The 25,526-nt window shown below is 33.6% G+C and overlaps 3 protein-coding genes across 4 annotated transcripts; 2 read left to right on the top strand and 1 right to left on the bottom strand.

The window, feature by feature from the left end:
* Positions 1-2,719: 2,719 nt before the first annotated feature.
* LOC136270668 (tripartite motif-containing protein 2-like) lies at positions 2,720-4,159 on the bottom strand. The gene has a single exon (XM_066069020.1). It carries the CDS (start codon positions 4,157-4,159, stop codon positions 2,720-2,722), a length of 1,440 nt encoding a protein of 479 aa, XP_065925092.1.
* A 3,635-nt stretch (positions 4,160-7,794) lies between these two features.
* LOC117684793 (N-lysine methyltransferase KMT5A) lies at positions 7,795-17,119 on the top strand. Of its 2 annotated transcripts, none has more exons than XM_066068551.1 (4): positions 7,795-8,053; positions 11,255-11,390; positions 12,820-13,015; positions 16,135-17,119. In XM_066068551.1, the coding sequence occupies exons 1-4, from the start codon at positions 7,885-7,887 to the stop codon at positions 16,201-16,203; spliced, it is 570 nt and encodes a 189-aa protein (XP_065924623.1). In that variant the 5' UTR covers positions 7,795-7,884; the 3' UTR covers positions 16,204-17,119. The 2 variants fall into 2 exon arrangements, with proteins under 2 accessions (XP_065924623.1, XP_065924624.1); XM_066068552.1 differs by lacking the exon at positions 7,795-8,053 and adding an exon at positions 10,641-10,802.
* LOC105338989 (uncharacterized) lies at positions 16,135-24,377 on the top strand. Its single transcript, XM_066068550.1, has 5 exons — positions 16,135-17,209; positions 17,530-17,670; positions 18,414-20,230; positions 20,881-20,979; positions 22,626-24,377. The coding sequence occupies exons 3-5, from the start codon at positions 18,664-18,666 to the stop codon at positions 22,895-22,897; spliced, it is 1,938 nt and encodes a 645-aa protein (XP_065924622.1). The 5' UTR covers positions 16,135-17,209; positions 17,530-17,670; positions 18,414-18,663; the 3' UTR covers positions 22,898-24,377.
* Positions 24,378-25,526: the final 1,149 nt, after the last annotated feature.

Raw genomic sequence — 25,526 nt, forward strand, 5'->3', positions numbered from 1 at the left:
TTTATTTCCAATTTTGGGCCCAGAGAGCATACAAGATTACAGATATTAGATAGAAATGCCTAAAAGAGAGATTCTACATATAAAAATAGTCCATACACATACATGAACTTGTAACAGCCGGGCAAATGTACATCAGTATGTCAAAACATATCAACAATGTGCATATAATATGTATTCTACAAATATAAAGATAGGTGCTACATACGAATACAAATCCCCTTGGTCACATAATAACTGTGGATCTAGGAGACACGAGCATTTTAAGGGTTTCTGAAATTGAAAGAGCCTGCATAACCACGAACTCGGTACTATACACGAATACACGCACCAACATTGATTATACATACATATCAAATATACATAACAAACATATACTTACTTGTAATTTCATCATGTACATGACAATAATTTAAAACAACTTGAATGAGGCTTTGATTTCTTTTCATTAAGACCGATTTATTTTAATACGAGTAAGATGGTCAGCGATTGGTTAATGAGAGTAAGATTTCTGTTTTAACAGGCGCGGGTTATGATCTTTTTTCTAGTGCTCGCTACCTTACTACCCATATGAAACACAAAGGGAATGGTGATATATATAAAGACATGAAACGGATATGAAATATGAAAGTTATAAAGACATATTACATGTATGCTTTTTTCAAAATAGATTTTCCTTACTTTTCATGAAGTATTTTTCAAAGCGGGAATAATACATAAGCAATCGATATGGAAACGACGATGAGTTTTTAGCACCCATGTACACCTTTCAGTCTTTTTGTAGTAACCAGATGCAATACCAATTGTCTTTTCAACTTTGTTTTTGATGTATGTTTTCACAATTTTACATAGAAAACAAAGCAAGCGATATAATTTGTATTAGTTTTCTTTTTTAATTCAGTATCCACAATTAAAAAAACAAACTTATATACATGCAATATTGTCAATTGTCACGATATAAAGTGCGATCTGTCGCGCCTTGAAAAATGATCCAATAAGATGATTGAAACTGATTTCATTGGTCTCATATCATGTGTTAAGCCCCTTTCACAATTGGCGCACGAGCAGAAGCGACTGAATATTCGTGCAACCGATAAAATGAATCGTAAACTGTATGAATCGTAAACTGTTGCCAAAATAATCGCATTTGAAAAAAGTATTCGTACGAAATTCGCACAATCTAAGCGAGCGTTGTGCAATGTAAACACATTAAATCTTGCGATATATCTTGCGTCTCTATGCAACTGTTGTACAATGAAAGCGACTGTTGAAAGATAATGCGATATGATCGCGCGAGAGACTAGGTGATCGGACGATTGAACGTGCGTCAATGTGATTGGACGTGCGATTATGCGTTCCATGGTACGAATGATCGTGCGAGTCAGGGGGGGGGGTATATATACACCGCCCATATTCAGAAGACATAGCTAAAAGCGAGAAAAGATGCCGCCCAAGAAGATACAGATATGCAGCAGCAGTTATTATTATACCTCAATATGAGTATTCTATTATAACTGATTGGTCTAGAAAGTCACGTGACAGGGCGATGTCATAGGAATGAAAAAGCCGATATGAGCATACGATGTAGACAAATATGATTAAATCAAATATATTTAATCATTATGATTCTCTTTATATCTCTGAACTAACTTAACTATCTATGATTTATGAAAGTGAGGCAGTTACATGGGAAATCAAACAATCACGACGTTAATGTTGCGACTGTTGAAAAGTCAAACGTATTTTGTGTAATCATATGTTGCTTGGTATAATAAAACGTTTATTGCATTAATGTTCAGGGAAAATGAAAATGTGGCCCCAGAAAAAACAAATTTCTCTCGGGTGAAGCCCTCGGGAAATATGATTTTTCTTGAGGGAATAAATCTTCATATATGATGTATTTCCCTCACCATCATGCAATAAATGTATATTGTAAATTTTGTTCTGAAACAGAGATACTTATACAGGGTAGATATACTAGTAGCAAAGCATTGCAAATTGAGGCTGATAAGTCGTGCAATGATAGTAAAACGTTGCAAGATTACATGAGACACGTTGAGCAACAGTCTCACGGTCGCAAAACAGACGCATAAACACCAGCGATTTATCATTTATCTTACGATCTTCATAAATCGTTTATCACTCTTGCGAGTACACAAAACGTTGTAAAACGTTCGTACTAATGTTCGTGCGTTGCACTGCGATAATTTGGATCGCGTTCGGTCGCGTCTGAATAGTGTGCATGTCCACTATTCAGAGGAGACTTGATGCGACCAGTAAAACGTATGCGACGAATGCGAGAGCTCGTGCAATGTAAGCGAGGGCTCGTGCAACGTATGCGAGAGCTCGTGCGAAGCTCAAAAATTTCGATCGCAAAGTGGTGTAAAGTGGTCGTGCGCCAATTGTGAAAGGGGTTTTATACAATTAAAAGTGTTTCTATCATCAATAGAGTGCACCGACAGACTTTTTTCTCTTGATAGGGTACATACGATTGAGAATCAATTTCATCAACATGATACTCAATAACATTACAAATCAGTAGATTTAGTAATCTTAATTAGATTGAAAACGAAATGTATAAACCACCGAATCGGATGCCGTCTTTAAAATGATGTAATTTATTTGAAAATGTCAGAAAGCTACTAAATCGTAAACTAAACAAGCAAGATGAATTCGAAATAAGATTGACAATTTTAGATGATGAATAATTAAGTCAGTCTGTTTACGCGTAGTATTGGACTTTCTTCACCTTTCCTGAGTTTAACTCTGTTACCAAAAGGTTGTCGTTGTTGTCCATACCTAAGTTCGATGGACTGCGTAAACCGCAATTGTTAATGAAGCGGAGGAACGTTCCGTTCTGATCAAGGATGTGGATACAGCTGTTGTTGTCGTCTATCGTTAGGATTTTACATTGGCTGTCTGTAGCGATCCCAGTAAAAGAAAACGATTTTTTGGTAGCAGATTCAGGACCAGAATAAGTAAATCGATGTTTACCAGCCTGACTGGCCACCACTATTTCGCTATTGAAACTCGCGCATATATCTAGATTCTTGTTCTCACAGACGTAACCCCTGGAGCCTCTTTCACCGTAATGATAACTTTGCTTCGATGCAAAACCAGAATAACGCACAACTTTCACTTGACTATTCTTCCAACTGTACATGACGACCAAGAGATCCCCGGAAGTGGTTACACATACGCCACTTGGTTCCCATCTGCTTAAGCTGATTGCCCTATGTGTATCTGTATCCTCTGCAACGTTTACAGTTTTGTTTTCGTCAACGGTATAAACTAGAATTCCATTCTGTTTCACTGCTATGTCAAATGGCCTCTTTCTCGATTGAGTTTTGACTGAATTTAATTGTTCTCCTTGAATGTTATAGAGTGTTATGATGTTGTCATCACCACAAGTCCAAACTTCGTCGTCATTTAGATAGGCCACACTTTTTAATTCTTCATACTCTGTGACAAAAGCTGTGACGACCTTGGGTATATCCAGCAATGGTTTGTCGGAGAGGGTAGAAGACTCGGCTCCCGGGATCTGCACGGTGTTGCTACATTCTTTTGTAGCAAAAGATACTGCTGGCTTATCTAGAGAACCAAACTTTTTCAAAAATTGATCTCTGTCTATTTTCTGGGGTGTGAAGTTTGGTAAGGAAATATTGATATTAGGAAGCAATCTTTGAAATTCAGCATTCCTGGATTCGTACTCCGTGACATGACATATATCTTTAGATTCTTGTAACTTCTTAAGATCAGCAATGGACTGTCTGATTTCAGTTATGGTGACTGTGATTTCGTCTTCATGTTTGTTTAAGACAGTCTGGTGTCGGTTTACCATTTCTTCAATATCAGACTTCAGTTTCATGATTGCGTTTTCTATTTCTTTGTGCCACTCTTCTCCCTGCTTATCAAAATCCGTTGTCAACGTCTGGGAGTTTTTACTCAGATCAGCTCTGTGAACTGGAATTTTGGATGCAATCTCCTGATAATTGGGAAAAATAGACTCCTCTAATTCTTGTAAATCATTATGTAGAACTTCTTTCTTACTTTCAAAATACTTCAGAATGTCCACAATGTCATGATTTTTATGTTCTTTTGAAGAAATACATTGCGCACAGATTGAAGTGTTACATTGTTCGCAATGAAGTTCACATCGCATGTCTTCGTGTTTTACACACTTAGGATAATTCAAAGTGGCCAAGCATTGTTTAAGTGACACAACTTTATGGACTTTGGAAGAGTCAGATACATGTATCTCTATACAATCTTTACACAGATTGATATCACAAACTTCACAGAACATGGTAGCCACAGAGGATGTACACAAAGTACAGCGCACAGCATCCTGGGCACTGCAATTGGGGTCCATAATTAGGAAGCCTTTTTGAAATCTAGATGAAATTATATTAAAGAATAACTTAGAGCATTAATCGTAATTATTACTGGATTAATTATTTTTAATGCATCACTCATATACCGGTATTATATTCAAGCTTTTAAGATTTCACTTCTCATATATTTAATAAATGTGGTTAGTAATTTGTGGAACTTACTTAAGTTTACTCTACGAGTTGAAGTCGCAGCTGATGAATAAAGTATTAAGCTTTGCAAATGAACATTGCGCGTTCCAATTGATTTCCTGTTCTGCTTCAGGTCCGTTGCTACCTTGTAAGACCATGTGATTCAATTTGAGTATGGGGTGCAAGCCTGTAGTTTTACATGACTATAGATATAAGGGTTCAGAATTTGAATCTAAATCAACAATTGCGCAAGGTGATAAAATGGTTAACCAGAAACGGCATTCGTTTTAATCATATTCATTAATCAATGATTCAAAATAACTCCTCTTTTAAGAAAATCCATTCAACATTGTAACCTCCTATCGAATCGATTGCATAATCTCACACAATGTGATCTGTACACACTTCTTTCCTATTCCTTTCACTTTAAGGTCCACATTTTTTTTGATAAAGTAAGTTTGAACGTCCTCTTGCTTTGCAGAAGTCTGTCTGTTTTGCATTTATGTATTTTGGTTAAGATAATAAACACCCTATAAACTTTGTCCCGTCTCTATGGTTTCAGATATGGTTTTAAATTGAAATCTTCTATGCAGAAGGTTGCTTTTAGAATAATTAAGGAGCTTCCTTTTACAAACTAAACAAACGAAGGCGTCTCCATGTTCTTTAGAGTTAGAAATAACTTTTATCTTTTTATCTCTATGATGAACCTCTTTCTGGCCTCTAGGTGTGAGCAAACTAAACCTTCTATGTTTAAGGATGCTTTTGTTAGGTTTTTGTTTTTCAAATTCTTCTTTCTATTGTTCATGTACTGTACTAGTATATATAATTTGGTATATTTGAAAAACAACAATTAACAACAACAACAATGCATTGGGGGATGGGAAAAGGGGGAGGGGTAAAGATATTACCTAAAAAAAATTGATCACTATGATATGTTCCGTGTAATTTTTTGTAAAACTTTTCTGACTTTTTTTTACCCCCCCCCCCCCTTTCCGGTTAAAGTTAGGGTTCAGTTCGTTCCGTTCAAATTTTATCTTTTAATATTTGAATTTTAAAAAAAGTTGCCTTCCAGCATAAAATGAGGCCCAGTAACGCCTCCCTTGTTGCTACATGCCTTTATAATTGTGAGTTATCAGAAACAGAATGAGAATATTTTCTACAGAAGATATCTCCCTCATCAGAGGGACATTCCACCTTAATTGAACTTTTTCTAATCACCTGTTTTCCGTCAGTCTGTCTATCAGTCTGTCCGTCCGTCCGTCCATTAACTTTTAAAATGTTCGACCCATTTGGCCAATTTCAACTTGACAAAGCATTCGTATGAAACAGGAAATCTTAATTCCCAAAAAAAGAGAACTCATCCTTTCAAAGAGAAGAGAACTGTGAAAATAGGACGGGTATCTTAACAAAATTTCTTAATCTTTGTACTTGAAATGTCAATATTTACACGTTTCATCTATGTATATATAATGTTCAAACGCTGAACCAAGACCATACTTGTCGCATGGAGGGGTAAGTAGTTAAGGATACGATAAGTAATACAATAAAACTATTGGTGATATTACTAGTATTTACAAGCAGTGTGATATAGTGAAGATTCTAAACTGTTCAAAACATCTTCATAAGACCAAAATTGGGGCCCCAGAGAGGGGTAAAATTTCAAAACAGAGTATACTGTCAGTATAATGATGGGGACAAAATCATGAAATACCCTCACAAGAACTACAATGCCACAATTCATAATATAACTAAATAATCATCCTTATCTATTGTTGATTTTTCATTTATATCTAATTAATTTTTTAAATCGTTTTAAGAAGATCTGCTTTGGCCACGTTTTATTTTCACTACTTTCACTTTTTTTTGTTAGAGGGCGAATTTCAACATCACAAAATATCTCTCTTTAAACATAACTGTTTCTGGGCGAATTCAAGAAGGGGCAAAACTACTTTCAAGTGTAAAAGGGGCGAAAATTACACGAGGCGAAAATAATCCTGTATACAGTTGTCTGATATACTTTAGTATCAGATTTGTTTGAACAGTAATCCCTATACTTATAATGGGACCTCAGGAGGAATTCATTTTGAGAAACATTCTTACAATTCTCTTTTTTCAAATATACAAACCTACAAGTAGTGGTATAACCCATACATGGAAGCATAGTGATGTACAATATAGCGTTGATTCCATTATTTCTCCAAAACTTTGTAGAATCACTTCCTTTCCGAGTTTGAAAAATTTAGAAAAGGATTCAATTACCCTATGTATTTACAAATTGTTGCTAAAGTTAGCAATGTGCCTTAGGAACTTTTTGTTTAAACATCCTACACATTCTCAATATATTTTTAATATCTTCCCTTAGTAAAGAGCAGATATCTTCATTAAACGTTGAAAGCTTCTTTTCTCAGAAAACTTGGCAATGAAGTTCCTAAGAATAAGAGCGTAAAAGCAAATGGGCAGATAAAAGGGGGGAAAGAATTTTTTTAAAAAAACTGTTACTAAAAAGTCACACTTAAGGTTTGAGCTAAAAAGTTTGCTCAGAGAGGTTATTCATCTCAAAATGATGCTGAATATTTCAAAGAGATGATACAATGTATATTTAAAGCAGCCATCATCGAATTACGTAAGTCCATAATTTTTTTTTTTAATCAAACATGTGTTGCATATGTTTTTAAATCTTCAGATATGTGTCTTAAATGTCAACTTGGCAAAATAACTGCCTTTTCTGTTGATGTCATTAATCATTAATCACCTCAAATTAAATAATTAAATATGTGGGTCGCTTGAGCTGTTTTACAAGAAGTTTTGCGTAGTTAACTCAATATTACAATAATTGGTTAGGAATAGGTTTCCACTCATGATCAAGCAATAAAAGAATTATTTATATAGCATTGAATAATATGGTAAAGGTACATTTTTCTTAAAAATGAAACTTTACATAAACAAAATAAAATAAAAATCAATTTTATATATATATATGTGTGTGTACACGGGTGATCACAAGGACATCTACCTGATTCTTAAATTTAAACATCCTAAAATCGATCTAATAGAAGAGAGAGTACCTGGTTATTAAATAAAGTGTGTGTGTGTGTGTGTGTGTGTGTGTGCGTGTGTGGTTCTGCCAAACTGGGGGCCTGCCTCAGATACGCAAGTCGTAAAATGGGGACCTCAAATAGTCTGGGGACTTGATTTAAGTCCCCATATTTTTTTATTGCTTAAATCAAAAAAATAGCATGTTCTAAACCTAAAAAATATCGAAAAGTATATAGTCCCATTTTCGGGTTTTCATCAGACATGTGATTACACAGATACCGTGCGGATTGTAGTTGCCATCTTCACTTACGCACCTCTGACGATACACATGTTCGAAATGCGCATGCGCGTGTGTATAGAAAACGGAAATGCCATTTTGTTGAAGCGGGGGAAAAGTATGTCGAGAAGAAGTCGGAGGGAACGGGGAAGGCCAGGTCAACATGGTCAAAGAATCATTGACCGGGATGCCTTTTATATTAGAGAAACTCCGAATAAAGGTATGTTGATAACATGTTTCGATGACATTTGTGATGTAAACTTGAAATACGATGTGCTGTGGAAGGGGGGGGGGGGGGGGGGGGTACTCGCACTCGGTGATTTTCTTCCATAACGATTTGCTATAACATTAGAAATGAAAATCTTATTAAGACGGGTTGTATAGTGAACTTTCCGAGAAATGCACAATGTATACTTTTTAAAATCCCCTTGCAAATCATGAAAGGAATATCTTTGTGCATAACGCTCAAGTGCGATCCAGGATTTTTTCTCGGTTGTATGCTAGGCCTAGTTTTCCCTGGGGTTGGGGCGGAGGGTTCCAAGGCATACATTTGGTCATCTTACTGTGTAAATTTAAGAAATTTTAATTTTCCAGGGGGGGAATAGGCCTTAGAAATTTATTTAAAACGTTTAAAAATTGTGAACATACCACATCTATCTAAAGTTTGTCCAAATATATTGATGCAGTACATTTGGACAGTTTTTAATAGAAATACACATACCTGTGATAAAGGTGCAATTAAAATAGATGAAAGGGAAAATAGTCAAGATAATTTAATTGAAACAATATCATTTGTCACTCAGAAAAATTCACAGGAACAAAACTTATTTCTTATGGCTTATACAGCTCCAACACAATCTCCTGATTTAGCTATACTGGCGTGCGAACAGTTGTCGCTGAGTACTTTTTCTCGCAAGTACATTGTGAAGTCATTTTATCAAAACAAAAAATAATACCGGTATATGAAAAATGATGTCGCAATGTACTGGCGAGAAATGGTACTTGGCGAGAATTGGTCGCACGCCAGTATAGCTTCTAAAACTTATGTAGATAATAAAGCTATTCAGAATAGCTTGGTTTAGTTATTTTGACATACAATTTTCATATATGTGTATTTTTTTCAGCATGTAAACAAAATCGCTTTTTAGAGCAGTGATAGTTTTCAACTTTGAACTGTGTCTGTAAACAATGCAATGTAAAGATTACGGGTACTCATCAATTTGTGTTTCTTTCATAGACTTTGCATTCAAACTTCTAAAAGTTTTGGGGCAATTGTATAATGGCCTCCCAATTACTTCTTGCATGAAATATAAAGAAGGTCAGTTATGGTAAACAAGATAATTATAGGACCAAATGGGGAATGTTGACATCCATTCGGAAGTCACTTTAAATACCTCACAGAATTTTCAACATTATCATGCGGGTCACTTTGCAGTACAAAATCCCCATAGACATCATATTTTTTAGCTGTGTGTTGAAACCTGATAAGCTAGTGGGGGTGTTTCAAAGGAGAAAACTTGGAAATTTTTCATACTGTTGAATGAATGTCATTAGTTTTGAACCCAGAGGTTTTAACAAATATCAAGTAAATAAGCAAAATGTGAATCAAGGATATCTTTAGACAGAGATAACAAATCTAATGTTAAAAGCATGCAATGATCACCTTTGACCTTCAATTGTATTTAAAAATCTCATTGTTAACAATATTTTTGAGTTCCTATTGAGATAAATAAAATAAAAATATATTTAGTTAAATAAAAACCGTTGCAAACTAGTTTTTTTAATCTCATAAGATATGTAACACTTTCATTGATAACAATACAGCATACATCCTATTTATTAGCTTTTATTTAGTGTTTCATTTAAATGAATTGAACACAATTTGTAATGGATTCAATTATTTGCCGATCATCGGTTTGTAAGAGACAACCGATTGAACGATTAATCAATATTATCATTTCCAAACAATTTGACAACACTAGAAGTGATGGATCATGACCATGCAATCCCGCTGGTTTGAATCAAATTGCACGAATAAATATATATTTTTTATGGTTCTCAACTCTCAGAAAATAATGACGAGACTATAAATTCTGCGGAGGGGGCTTCTTGCGATTTTACGCGGATATTAATTCCTCCATTTAATTAGTAATCTATGGTATTTGGGCAAGGGAAAGAAAGCTTGCAAGGCGTTCTTCATGTTTTTGGACCGAGCCCAAATATCGCCCATATTTTAAGACGTTATCATGTATTTTGTTTATCCTGTAACATAATATCACATTTTGCATCTCAAATAAGCTTAATTCGTCAGATTTTGCTGCCTATCTGCAGTTGAAACCATGACACCATGGCGTAAACCAAGCAAGAAAAATGATGTCATAGTGTATTTGAACGTTAGTTAAATGCATGAGGCTATATTGGGGCATTTACCGAATATAGCTTTTGTTTATTGGGTTACCTTTATTTGGTCAATGCAAGAAGTAGTTGCAGGATAAAATATTTTAATTCAATTTGATGGTTTACATATTGATAGGTCCCATGTTGATCTCAAGGGTCTAGAAACCCTAAAAATGTTTAGAAAAAAGTCAGGAAACAATGAAATTATCTTGGGAACTTTGTAAAAATATATAGGCCCTAATGATTAAGTACAACAAAAATATTCTGCAAAATAATTTAAATTTAAGGAAAAAATGTTTTCCACACATTAGACCAATCCTAAAAATTGTTTATATCATTAACAATTAGATACAATAAAGTGATTTTGAACTAGGTTGCATTGGAATAAAATCTTTTTTTTGTATAATTTGAGGAACCCATTCTTGTATATAATTTTAAAATTGATCATTTTACTACATAAAATAATAAAATGTTTGTCAGATGCCTAAGGGGCTGTTAAAATGCAGTGTTTGTCAGATGCCTAAGGGGCTGTGAAAAATGCAGTGATATCATGATTCTGTTAATTTGTGAAGGTATAAATAATTTCTTAACCTAACAATTTGTACATGGAAACAGTCTGTCAATATTCCAACATTTGAATTCTATTTAGTATGTCTGAGTATAGTTTGAACTTGTTTGTAATTGTGAAATTCAATGATTTTAGGGTTTGTATTGAGACTTTGTTTTAGGATAAAGATAGAAGAGAACAACTGATTGTGTTTAACAGGGTTAATTCTGGGATAATTCAAAACACCCTAACTAATGTTTCTACATCTACAGTTTCTTGAGTGTAAGCTTCTGAATTAAAATTTGAATGGATAATCATAAACCTCAAAATCCGAAAAAGCTAGACCATTATTTTGTAACTCGCAAAAGTTGGCAACCACATGTCTCTTTTAGCGCACAATTTCATTTTTTAATTTGCATACAGCAAGTATATCTTGTAAATTTCAACCCCTAATGGAAGTTCTTTATTTATTTTCAGGAAGAGGTGTATTTACAAAGAAAGAATTTGGACAAAATGAATTCCTATTACCGTATGAAGGAGAGTTATTAGAGAAAGAACCAGATGTAGATGACACATATATTTTTGAATTTACATTCAAAGGAAAGCCTTTTTGGTAAGAAATTTTTGCTGCTTAATTTGTACATCATGTTCACCATGTTTTATTGTTTATGTTAAGAATACAAGGGCTTGGTTGTTGGAGAATGAGTTTCTAGATATTTGTTGAAGGAAAAATTGATTAAAATTGGTAATCTAAGGTGTATGTATTGCAATAGATAAATTCACTGAAAACCCCAGTCTCAATCATGTTAAAAAGTATATTCAATGTAAATTAGAAAAGTAAAAGGACGACACCCGCCGTCTTGGATTTATAGGAGGTCCTCACTTCAAGCTAGTGATAGGAATCGGTGAGATTTTCATAATCAATAATCGACTCTCTGCAACTAACTTATTATCGATAATAATCAAAATTTGTCATATTTCTTAGTTAAGTGTTAAAAAAATGTAAAGAAACAAGATACAATTCACTGACTTGTTAATAGGCCTTTGATATTTCAATTTATTTAATATTTCTTGCCATAAAAATGCTGTATTCAAAAGATGTTCTTAAGTAGCTAGACGGTTCAACACTCAATTTCTTGAAACAAAAAAATGTCCAAACAAGAGATTGTGCTTTATTTCATGGGTAGGGATAGCGCACGTCTGACATATCAGCCATTTTTAAACCGCAGCTCCTTTTTGGTGTATTGATAGTTCGGGTCTCAAATATTCTGCTATATGATATGCGCTTGTCGAGAGGGAAATAAAAACCCAACCAATTAATTGTAATGAAACTTTTTATAATCGAGCACTTAGAATGCGGTAATAATCTACTAATTTTAGATTATAATCAATGATTAGAACATCACTTATCAGTCTACTTCAACATATGTTTTTAAACAAGTTCTATATTAATATCTCCAACGATTTCTGATGAGATCTAGGTGGGAAAATGATCAAATGAATTATCCCTATCGTCTAACTACATCTGTCTGTCGCATAATAAACACATTGTTCCAAAATGGACTAGATACTTGCCAAACTTGTCGAAAGCAATAGGAAGGTTACTTTTGAGTGACGTAAATTCTCCATATAATCACTGAGATGTTCTGAAAACGTATGATAAATCCAGAGAGAGCAAAAATCTGAGGGCTGTGTGAGAAACCTCTTGGTTTATTGTATTTTTTTGGATCTCCTCAGTGTTTACATGGATAGTTTGCATCAACCTCCGTTGCTTTCAATAAGTCTAGCGAGTATCGTAATGTATCAGAAAATCTTTACCAATACACAGCCCTAGTGAACTGTGATTATCTAGCTCTAAAAATGTTTCAGTATACCCTTTTACGTATATAAAGCCTTGTTTTTATATTTTATTACATACACATATATATGTAGAACTTATGAAGTGATTTGCAATTTTAGATATTTTGTCTTCATATCTTTCACTGTGACAATACCAGTTATGCAAGGTTCAAATTTATGTTGCTTATTTTATTTTCATCAAGGGTTGATGCTTCAAAAGAAGATGGATCATTTGGACGTCTGTTAAATGATGATCATATCCATCCAAATTGTAGACCAAAAGTGATGGAGATTGATGAAAAGCCAGTCATTTGTTTTTTCTCTCTAAGGCCATTATCCTCTAATACAGAACTGGTATATGACTATGGCCCAGGCAACATCTATCCTTGGAGAGGAAAGGTAATTACTCCATTGCATATGTTGATTGTGGAAGTTTTTGTGATTTAATAGTCGATGAAAGATTTTCACATGTTGATGTTTAAATTTGTATGTATTTTACACTTTAAGTAATCAAAATTATACCCACACTTTGTAAAGAATGTTATTGTTGTTACCCCTGTTAGTCTGTCTGTCAATCTTTTTTTTTGAAAATCTTGATATTGCTTGCTCTTACTGTCTGCACTGTTTCTGAGAAGGCAACTTTTAAACCTTTGATATGCCTGACGTCATAAAGTCAGGCAAAACCTACTAGGGATGGGACGATCCACCGATGCACCGGTGCATCGCGGTATTGATTTTGACGATATTTGGATCGATACATTTACCATTAATACAACGATACCTTACCGAACTTTTTTTAATTTTTCAAAAATATCCGAGCTTCATATATCGGCTATTTTTAGTCCGCGCGCCTAATATGAAAGTACAAAGATGGCGGAAAACCTCGTAAAGTTGTCAAAACTGTTAGGAAGCTAAATATGGAGTGTGGAAAACTTTTGGAGTACTTGTTTATGAAAAACTAGTGTACACGAGACTAAAGTAATTTGTAAATTGTGCAACGCTCATTATGAATATAACAAAATAACTTTGGACATGCGGTAATACATCGGCAGGTTGAATAAATTTTAAACTTTTATTCATGTTTTCATTTAATTGCAATGTATCGTGATATGTATCGTATCGCACCTCATGTATCGTGATATGTACCGAATAGGCTCAGTACAGTATCGTCCCAGCCCTAAAAACTACCAGATATAGCATGTGGCCTTCTTTTTTTGCTGTCCAATGACAACATATATTTTTTTTCTGTAGATGTCCAAAAGAGATGCATGTAATACACATCCTTAAAACGTTTTTCATTTTTTGTGCATTATATTCTGTTATTTGTTTTGTTACAGGTTGTAACTCGTTATCATTAGACTACTGTGGTATTATTTGAATTTGTGAGGGCCAATTTTCATGAACTATGGGTTATTGCTCATTTGTGGGGATGAAATTTCATAGATGCATCGGTTTTCAGTTTTAGTATGATGACTTACCCAGGTACTCTTTCAAAATGTGTTTTCGTCAAGAGTGTAAATTTGTGGGGGAGTGCTACACACAAATACTACAAATATTTAGCCACCACAAATTCTAATGATTTCACAGTACTTGTCCTTTGGAGTAAAGTCAATCTATATACAATCTAGACTGTCTTATGTGACAATCCAACATTAATCATTATTAACTTAGTACATTGTTTCAAATAGATAAAATGTTATGTACGGTATCTTTTATCTTAAAACTAGGATTTAATTATTAGCTGTATTTTAAAATTCATGGCCATTAGGCCACATAAAATTATTTTTTAGATTCTCATCCCCGCCCACCTCTCTGAAAATGACCCGCTCCAGTGTATTTCAGGGAAAAAATATCAAGCTCGGCACATACAAACATTGCAATGGCTGCTTAACATGGATAAACGTTCGATTCCATTCATGTTTTTATAATAAAGAATACAAATGTCTTTCTGCATGTGCAGTTAAGTTGAAATTAAAAGATTACAAATGGGTTTGTATACTCATATTAGCATTAACAATTTAAATATTTCAGGAATAGAGCAGTTGTAATTTCTAGGACATGAATGGTGAAAATAATAGTTTTTAAAAGATAATATAAAATAAATCCACCCACCCGCCCCATTATTTAATCCAAATCAAGATGAGAATCTAGATACCGAGGGTTCCACTTAATCTTATAGTCAATTTGCCCGAGAAAAATTATCAGATTAACCATGCAATTATAAGATTAGCCGGTTTAGCATTTTTGTTGTCTTTGATATTGGTATAGAATAAGATATAACTTGTTTCAAGACATAATATATCAATGAAAAATATGTTATGTGGGTCTTGATATGGTCGCATAAGACAGAGAGTTGCTATGGCAGTCTAGACTGTATATGACAATTTGAAAGCTATATATGCAGTAGCAGTCTAAATCCTGCTGAATTTAAAGTTTTTAAGCATTTTGAAGAGTTTTTTTTTTCTTTTGATTATATTTGCATGAGTTTATTTATTTCATCTGATTAACCAATTGCTCAATTTTGAATTGTTTCCATCATGTTGAGTAACATTACAACTTTGGGGACTTGCACAATAAATATAGAATACACTAAACTGAGGACTTAATACACACGGTAATACTTGAGGATTGGCACATAAATATAGTATACACTAAACTGAGGACCTAATACACATGGTACAACTTTGGGGACTTACACATAAATATAGTATACACTAAACTGAGGACCTAATACACACGGTACAACTTTGGGACTTACACATAAATATAATATACACTTAACTGAGGACCTAATACACACGATACAGCTATGGGGACTTGCACTTGAATAAGCTGTGTTATGTACCAGGTAATTAACTAGTTACCAATTATCACCCTTGATATAAATCCCTCCAGTTCATTTTAAGTTTTGTCAGTTTAATCAGTTACCATTAAGACATGTAAAAAAGATTCAGTTGTCCACTTTGTTGTATTGCAAGCATACAGCTGCTATTAGAAGTCATACATACATGTCCATTTACAATAAATTGTGTAACATTGAAAAAAATGGAAAAAGTAATGAAGAATAAAGACTTCAGGGATTTACCGGTATATTCACAACTAATCGATTGCTTGGGGCACGTAAAATCTTATTGGAAGCAAGTGAAACTAGGAACTTCATTGACCAATTGGTTAAGTGAAAATTTAAATAGAAATATTAATAAAATATATTTTGTCAGCTTCAAAATAAACTTTCACTATACAACTTTGCAATCGGATACTCAAAAAGACCCCTGTCGATTTTAGATATTCGGATACTCAAAAAGACCCCTGTCGATTTTAGATAAGTCCTCTTTATTAATTTACATAATTAGCTATTAAATTTGATTTTTTCTTACCATGCCAGTTAAATAAATAAAGCCCTCATCTTATAATTATGTTGCATTCTTTTTTATAAAACTGTTTATCGTGATTGGTTAGACAACCTTAATTAATTTTATTTTTGTCCAAAAGTGACATACATATATTCTTTTTTTTAGTTCGGAATGCTACGGAATCACCAGAAAAACTTAACAGCAGTGTACCTAGGAATGCCACAGATTCTCTAGAAAAACCTGACAGCTGTGTACCTGGGAGTGCTACAGATTCTTCAGAGAAACCTGACAGCAGTGTACCCGGGAATGCCACATATTCTCCAGAGAAACTTGACAGCAGTGTACCTGAGAATGCCACATATTCTCCAGAGAAACTTGACAGCAGTGTACCTGAGAATGCCACAGATTCTTCAGAGAAACCTGACAGCAGTGTACCCGGGAATGCCACATATTCTCCAGAGAAACTTGACAGCAGTGTACCTGAGAATGCCACAGATTCTCCAGAGAAACCTGACAGCAGTGTTCCTGGGAATGCCAAAGATTCTCCAGAAAAAGTTGACAGCAGTGTACCTGAGAATGCCACATATTCTCCAGAGAAACTTGACAGCAGTGTACCTGAGAATGACACTGATCCTCCAGAGGAACTTGACAGCAGTGTACCTGGGAATGCCACGGATTCTTCAGAGAAACCTGACAGCAGTGTACCTTGGAATGCCATATATTCTCCAGAGAAACTTAACAGCAATGTACCTGTGAATGCCACAGATTCTCCAGAGAAACTTGACAGCTGTGTACCTGGGAATGCCAAAGATTCTCCAGAAAAAGTTGACAGCAGTGTACCTTGGAATGCCACGGATTCTTCAGAGAAACCTGACAGCAGTGTACCTTGGAATGCCATATATTCTCCAGAGAAACTTAACAGCAATGTACCTGTGAATGCCACAGATTCTCCAGAGAAACTTGACAGCTGTGTACCTGGGAATGCAAAGGATTTTCCAGAGAAACCTGACAGCAGTGTACCTTGGAATGCCACGGATTCTCCAGAGAAACCTGACAGCTGTGTACCCGGGAATGCCACTGATCCTCCAGAGGAACTTGACAGCCGTGTACCTGGGAATGCCACAGATTTTCCAGAGAAACTTGACAGCTTTATACACCATGATTTTGTTGGTGATGATGATGAGTTTTCTTTTTCGGATTCCAATGATTCTGATTATTCACCTTCAGAAGATACTGATCAGTAAGTAGACACTTTAAAAAATGGAATTTTGCAGATTCTTTTTTTTCTACCTGATCATTATTTACAAGAATAGGTTATGTAAAGTCTATAAAGGATTGTATAAAAATAAGAGTATAATTAATGATTTGAATTTTATACAGATTTGGGTTCATCAGTCTTAATTTGTTGTTTAGTAATCACTATAAAAATTAACATACCTATAGCAAATTCAATATTATTTATATTTATAAATTTATTGGTTAAAGTACACCAGTACTTAACTTTTTTGAAACAGAGTTTTGCTATTTGTCAGATGGAATTAATGCAATTCCTTTTTATAGGGGTTCTAGTGATACAGATGACAATGCAGTTTGTTCCTTGCTACATTTAAAAGATTCATCCAATCCTTCCGATTATGTCAGTGACAGTAATGATTCTGAGAAAAGTATTGATGTTCCAATATCTATCCCTTTTGAAACTAGGTATGTACAAAAACAAGAATATACTGTAGATTCCTTATTTTCAGCTAATACCCTGATCATCCGTCACTTCTGGTCTGCTAAAATGGCATTTTTGGAAAACTGTTTTAAAAAAATTTTAAATTAAAAATTTGGATTTTTTTTCTTCATCAAAATATGTTTTAAACTTACCAAATTTGATTATGGGCAGGTTGTCCGTCACTTCTGAATGTCACTGGAAGTGATTCCAACACATTGCAGAGATATTGCCTCTTAAAAATGACCTTTTTTGGAAATCTTAATTCTGCAGTGTTGGGCCAAAAATTAGTCTGAGAAAATTAATATAGTAACTCGTACCAAATCTGATTCAGAAGAATTGTTAATTTGTACCTAGTAAAATGAATTGTTTTATATTAAGCCTTTTAATTTCCAGTTTTTGTTAAGTAATGCATAAAATCATTCGGGCTTTTAGTTAAGCCCTTCTTAAGATTTTTGGATTTTAATAAAGTTATTGTATTTGTTATGATTTTGCCCAATTAAGGTGGATTTATTAAATTTTAGAAATGAAATAATGTCAACATATTAGTTGAACCCTGTCATTAGTTCATAATCAAACAGAAAACCTATTTGTTGCTCGCAATGAGATCATGTCTAGTATTTCTTATATTTTTATGAATTTGCTAAATTTAAGTACATCAGAAGTGAACTTTATAGAAACATGAGTTTTGCTATTTGTCAGATTGAATTAATACAATTCCTTTTGATAGGGGTTCTAGTGATACAGATGACAATGCAGTTCATTCCTTGCTACATTTGAAAGATTCATCCAATCCTCCCGATTATGTCAGTGACAGTAATGATTCTGAGAGAAGTATTGTTGTGCCAATATCTATCCCTTTGGAAACTATCACTGTACAGAAAACCAACACAGAGAAAGGAAAGCAGAAATGGGACAAAAAACATGCATGCAAATTTTGTGGAAAATTGTACCCAAAACTGGCTAGACACTTGGAAACAATGCACAAAAATGAAGTTATTGTAGCTAAGGCTCTTTCCTTACCCAAAAACAGTGCCGAAAGAAAAGAAATTTGGAAAACAATAAGAAATGAAGGAGACTGGGATCACAACTTCAACGTTCTGAAAAATGGAACTGGAACATTAATACCGAAGTATAGAGAGCAGAAGACCAGAGCACATAGTGAATTTATACCATGTAGTGGTTGCAAGGGTTTGTACTCCAAAACTTCATTGAGTGATCATTTTAAGACATGTGTTAGTAAGCAGACTGATAAAAAAAATCAAGGAGTGAAAGAAGGTCGTTTTTTACTACCTATTCCAGAACATATTAATGGAGGATTTTACAAAGATGTTTTATTATCCATGTCTCAAGATGACATTTATATGTATATATATCGCGATCCACTCATACTGAAATTTGGAAAGCGCCTGTATGAAAATAAGGACATCCAGGAACATACATCTAACCACATCAGCTGCAGAATGAGAGAACTAGGCAGACTAATTGGAGAAGCCAAAAAGACACCTGAATGGGGTATCCAGAAGATTGAGGATTGTTTTAGTCCTGAGAAATTTAACAATGTTGTGTCATGTGTGAAGTCCCTTGCTGGATTTAGTGAAGATACACATATGTATGCAACTCCTTCACTTGCACTGAAAATAGGGTATAGTCTTCAACGATGTGCAAGGATTTATAGATCAGATGGAATTATTGAGTCAGATATAACAAAACAAGAGAATGGTTCAGCCTTTATTCAGTTGTATGAGTCTGATTGGAACGATCTCATCTCTTCCCGCGCGCGACAAACTTTGAGTGAGAAAAAGTATAATGCGCCAAAAATGTTACCTCTATGCGAGGATGTGTACAAGCTTAATTCCTACCTAAAAGAAAAAATCAAAGAACTTTTGATGAAATTGTCGAATGATTCAGCTTTCTACATTGAGCTGGCAAAGATGACGCTATGTCACATAACTCTCTTTAACAGGAAGCGTGGAGGCGATGTGCAGCGTATTACTGTAGACAATTACAAGCAAGCTATTGAAGCACAAAACAGTGTTCCCTACGATGACGAACTTAAATCAAGTTTGTCAGACGTGGAAATTGAGCTTTGTCGTTCTTTGACTCGAATTGAACTCAAAGGCAAACAGGAAAGAAAAGTTGCAATATTACTTACTCCAGAGATGATTAAATGCATTGATCTCTTAATGCAGAAAAGAAGTGATGCAAATGTATGTGGAAAATATTTATTTGCTAGACCATCACCCTCCACACGAACACTAAGGGCAAGTGACGTATTGAATGAAATATGTGGGAAAATAGAATTGCGCTATGGAAACATTATAACCTATACAAACCTCAGAAAACACATTGCCACAATGGCACAAATCCATGAGCTTAGTGAAAACGGTCAGGATCAGTTAGCCAAATTCCTTGGCCATGACATAAGAGTCCACAGAGAAATTTATCGGCAACCATTGGATATCATTCAAAAAACAAAGATCTCCAAGATGTTGATGCTAATTAACGAGGGGAAAAATGTCACAGAGATGCTCTTTAATAATCAGGGTGAGTTGTTTTCTTTAAATTATGATAGGCAGGGAAGGATTCAGTGTTGTGAATAGATTATTAAAATGAACTCATTTGTTATATTTCAATGGTGATTATTTATTCCTCCTGTGCAAGTTTGATCTATAGACTTTTGATAACATTTGATTTTAGATTTGGTTTAGTATAGTATGTTTATTGTGGACTGTTGTACTGTAAAATTGTGAAATTCACTGGGAGTGGGGCAGGGGTTGGGGCTTTTTCGGGGGGGGGGGGGGATGGATAAATTTGGCCGTATAGTGAATGACTTTTTTTTAGGTCAATTAATTCACATGGGTACATGTAACATATTGCTGCCATAATTTAGGAATTAACTGCACGTGTGCATTATTAGCAAAACTGAATGTAATAAAAGTTTACCGTTAAAGTCTGCAAGTTTCTTTTAACCAAAATTAAAATTTGGATTAGGGTTTAGACTCCAAAATGAAGCTTAAAATGCAAAAACGAGACCCTCAGCCAGGTTAATCTAAATGATATGGTACTCAGGTGACTGTCAAGGCCTGTAGGCCTCTTATTAGTTAATGAAGGTAAGAATTCTAATTTCTTGTATATATGATATAAGAATTAATGTTCATAACTTACTCTTATCGTTTTTTGATTATTTTTTCCAGAGGAGGTAAAGGAAATTGACGGGTCCTGTGCAGATGAGAGTGATGGAGAAATGGATTACCAGACTGATAAAGACAGTCTTCATAATAAAAGCGCTCAAGGTCTGTACCCTTATTTCAGTACACATTTATTATTGGTATATTCTCCTTTTCTGGTATATTATAATTCTACTTTAAACTAGATGCATGAAAAAAAAAGCAGTTCTCAAGATTAAATGTTGGGTACATTAACAGTCAAGCTTCAGTCCACACAGGGTCATAGTTTTAAACTAAATGTTTCCTGAACAATATGCATCTTTGAAAAACTTCTTACATCTCCCCCATCCATAACAAAACAGTTCCCAACAGATGTATTTTAATTATCATACTGACATTTTTCCCAAGAATATATTTGTTAGAAAATATGTTTCTAATTGAGTGGAAAGATTTCAAATTCTGATTTACAAAAAAAAAAACAATTTTCTTAGTTAATTTGTTTTCTTAAAACAAGACAAAAACAAAGCTTAAATACGACTCATGAATATAGTTGATAAACTTCATCACTGGCATTACCATATTTTCTGTCTGCTCATAATGTGAAGAATTTTCAGTCAAAAATCAGGTACATGTCAAGACCATGTAATTTATACAGAAAGTTTTTATATACTTAGTATCTTTCATATTACATATACATGTATGATAGATGCAGATGACAAATTCCTTTTTTCTTCTCTAAAAATATTTAGCCAGAATGAGATATGAAATTATGGTACCTGCAAAGTTATTTATTTTACAATCTTTTATCAATGTATGAATACTATTGTATCGCGCGTGTAAACTGTTCTATCGTGCATTAGTCCTATCCTAACGTACAGTAATCTTACCAGGTTTATCGTTATATTTTATCAGTTTCTCCATTTATCCTATCGTGTTAGCTGTATCCTGCCTTTTCGTAAGCAAGCTATTTTATTTTAAAGTTATAAGTCGTTCATCGCTCCGTTAACAATAATATTGGAACAAATTATGCAAATCTTTATCAAACATTCCATCAAATTAACAATATTAAGCTCTATGTATTGAAGTTCTTAAGTCGAAAGATATTTTTAAAAAGAAGACATAAGTAACATTTGGAGATGATAGGATAATGTGTACAATCGAAAATTCTTTGGAACAAGATAACATATGTAACTGTATGTCTGACATATTAAATCGTACGCAGAGAGTGTTTTGAATTACTTGTGTAAACATTAACTTGCATGTCATCTAATTTGTTTATTTAATTCAATAAAAAAAAATGATAATATTTAGATAGATTATATATTATTAAAGAACACGCATTGTATTTTGATTATTGATAAAGATAATTCATACATCATTTTAGTTTATTTTTCCAATGAATTTATTCTAACGACGCAGCTCGTAATAATTTGACTTTTTTAATAAAATGAAATTCTGCATAATATTTCTTATTTCCTACATTTTCTTTATCAAATTATGCCATTTTCGGGTAAATCGTGAAGATCATATATCGTGATTATTCGTTAATTATGAACATGCATAGTATATCCTTTCCAATGGTGTATAAATCCTATTGTATCATGCATGTATCCTGTTCTATCATACATTAAGCCTGTCCTATCGTGCGTAAATTCTATCATTTATCTTGTGAAAAAAAATGTTGCGGTACTGTATGTCTTCTTAGTTATTTGCATTTTTCACATTCCAACCATATCATCAACCAATTTATATTGTAAAACTCGTAATTTTAGGGAAAAGGAAAGCACCCTCTGATGGCAGATCTACCGATGAAAATTCTGCAGGCAAACGTCACAAAACACAGAAAAAACCATGGAATCCATCTGAAATGAATTCAGTCAACAAGCATTTTTCCCATTTTATTGCAATGTCCAAAGTTCCTGGCAAGAACGATATCGAGAATGTTTTAAAAAAGGATAAAATCCTTTCCAAAAGAACTTGGAGAAGTGTACAACCTTATAAAAAAACAAAGAAAATGCTGATTTTTTGTCTTTATTTACTTTGATAATGAAGTAGTTACAAGTTCATTATAGCTTGTGGACATCAATTTTCATATATTGTATAAAGCACAGAAGTGTGAGGATTAGCGAATTTGTAGAAAATACTCCATGTATAGCTTTACCAATACATACTGTTGTCATGTTTGTTGCTGTGATGAGCATTCACCTTTGTAAAATAACTAAGGAATAAGGGCCATGATAACTTTAGCTGGAATTGATTAATACAACTGTAAAACTAATATGGTTTTGTGTTTTTAGTTGACATTAACTTGAAATGACAAAAAAAAAATTTTCAGATATTTTGGGTATAGATCTTGATTAATTTTAGCATTGTCATTGAAATACAGAGGGATTGGAATAAATATTACAGTGACTGGACATGTAGTTTTAATGAGCAAATTGTGTACCGGTATATCTACCTTCATTGTTGGTTGTATGAATGACTATGGTTACAGTTAGTATTTGTATGAATTATACAATAATTGGTAATTGATTTGATTTGATGTTTGGAAATAGATTTTGACAAATATATAATGTACTAGAAATTAAGAAAATATTTAGTAACTGCATACTGCAAATTATATTAATGAGCTAGATTTGCTATATAAAAATTAATTGTACTGTTGATGTGCATTGATGATAGTTGTATGAACAACAGAATGTGTACTGTATTCACAAGAATTGTAGATTTGTTGAAATGTTTTAATGATAGATATAAGAATTGGTTATTTTAATCAAAATGTAGAGAATATGTTGTATGTACATGTATATATATATAGTGTTTTACGATTTCGGTTTTGGAGTGAACTGACAGCATTAGTAAACTCTGAATAATTTGAATTTGTAAATTCACAAATTGCACTGATGAAATGTTGGAGAAGTAGATATTGACATATTTCATACTGTTGAAATGAATTACTTCATTGTGGATGTTGAGAGTTGACAATGATATGAATGATGCATCGTTTACAGCTAGTATGCACATGCACTATACATACGAGGTATTTGATTGTTTGGGATGATTTGGAGATTTGGAAATAAATAATTGGCTGATTTTAAGTAATGTAATCAATATGCAGAGAATGTTAATTAACTGTTAAGTACTACAATTTTATCAATGATTTGTATATGATCAAATAGTATATTGTTTTACATAGAATTTGTTAATTAATTTGGATGGAGATGTTTTTTAAAATTTAAACTTCTTACAGCATTAAATCCTATGTTTAAGTGGAGTTTTAAACTGACATGAATGGATTGAAAGTGTATGATAAATGATAACTATAATTGCAACTTTAATTGCAATTTTATCAATTGTATGAAAATATTTGCCAATAAATTTTGATTACTTATATTAGTGTTAATTTGTTGTAGAGCAGTAAGAAATTTATTCATTACATCAAAATGTAAATATGTTAATACGAGGCTCACATGAGCTGTAATGTTCAGAAATTTATTGTGCTGCAAAAACGTGGTATTGTGATCATGCTGCGTACAATTAAAATTTTGATTTGAATGACATAAAAATACTTATTTTTGTTATAATAACTACGGAAGAAGAATAATGAAACTTTCAGCTCATACCTTGAATAGCCTTTAGCACATACTCTGAACAAAAGTTTATAAATTATAATTTAGTGGTGAATGTAGGATCGGCGAAAAAAAGGTGCAAAATTGCCCTGGAAACGTTTGAAAGTTCAGTAAATTGTGACTTTAATCGTCTATATTTCATAATTTCAATATAAAGCTTAATATTTGTTAAAGTCTGCAATGTTTACTTTGTGTATTCTATATTCATGTGCAAGTCCCCAAACGTGTACCGTGTGTATTGGGTCCTCAGTTTAGTGTTTACTTTATTCATGTGCAAGTCCCCAAAGTTGTACCGTGTGTATTGGGTCCTCAATTTAGTGTATACTATATTCATGTGTAAGTCCCCAAAGTTGTACCGTGTGTATTAGGTCCTCAGTCTAGTGTGTATACTATATTCATGCGTAAGTCCCCAAAGTTGTACCGTGTGTATAAGGTCCTCAGTCTAGTGTGTATACTTTATTCATGTGTAAGTCCCCAGAGTTGTACCGTGTGTATTAGGTCCTCAGTTTAGTGTATACTTTATTCATGTGTAAGTCCCCAAAGTTGTACCGTGTGTATAAGGTCCTCAGTCTAGTGTGTATACTTTATTCATGTGTAAGTCCCCAAAGTTGTACCGTGTGTATTAGGTCCTCAGTTTAGTGTATACCTTATTCATGTGTAAGTCCCCAAAGTTGTACCGTGTGTGTTTTGTCATCAGTTTAATTTAAATTGGATTCATATGTCAATATCAAAAGGTGTACTGTGTGTGTTATTGGCTCTTAGTTAAATATATTTAAAAAATAAATAAATAAATTTATCATGCCTAAGTTCCTAAACTATACACGTAGTTATGTGAGGATTAGGATTTCAGGTTTTTATGTTATCGGTACAAGTATTCCTCGCGATTTAAGATTTTAATCACATAACATTTTTCAAACGTTTTAAATCTCATTTGTTGAATGTTGAAATGATCAATTATCAATTAATCATATATCATTGTATGAATCCTCAGAAAATGGGGATCCATGTGGGATATTAAGATGGCGCCATTGCAGAAAAAATACA

The sequence above is a fragment of the Magallana gigas genome, chromosome 8 (genome assembly GCF_963853765.1).
Source record: "Magallana gigas chromosome 8, xbMagGiga1.1, whole genome shotgun sequence".
Classification (NCBI taxonomy): Eukaryota; Metazoa; Mollusca; class Bivalvia; order Ostreida; family Ostreidae; genus Magallana; species Magallana gigas.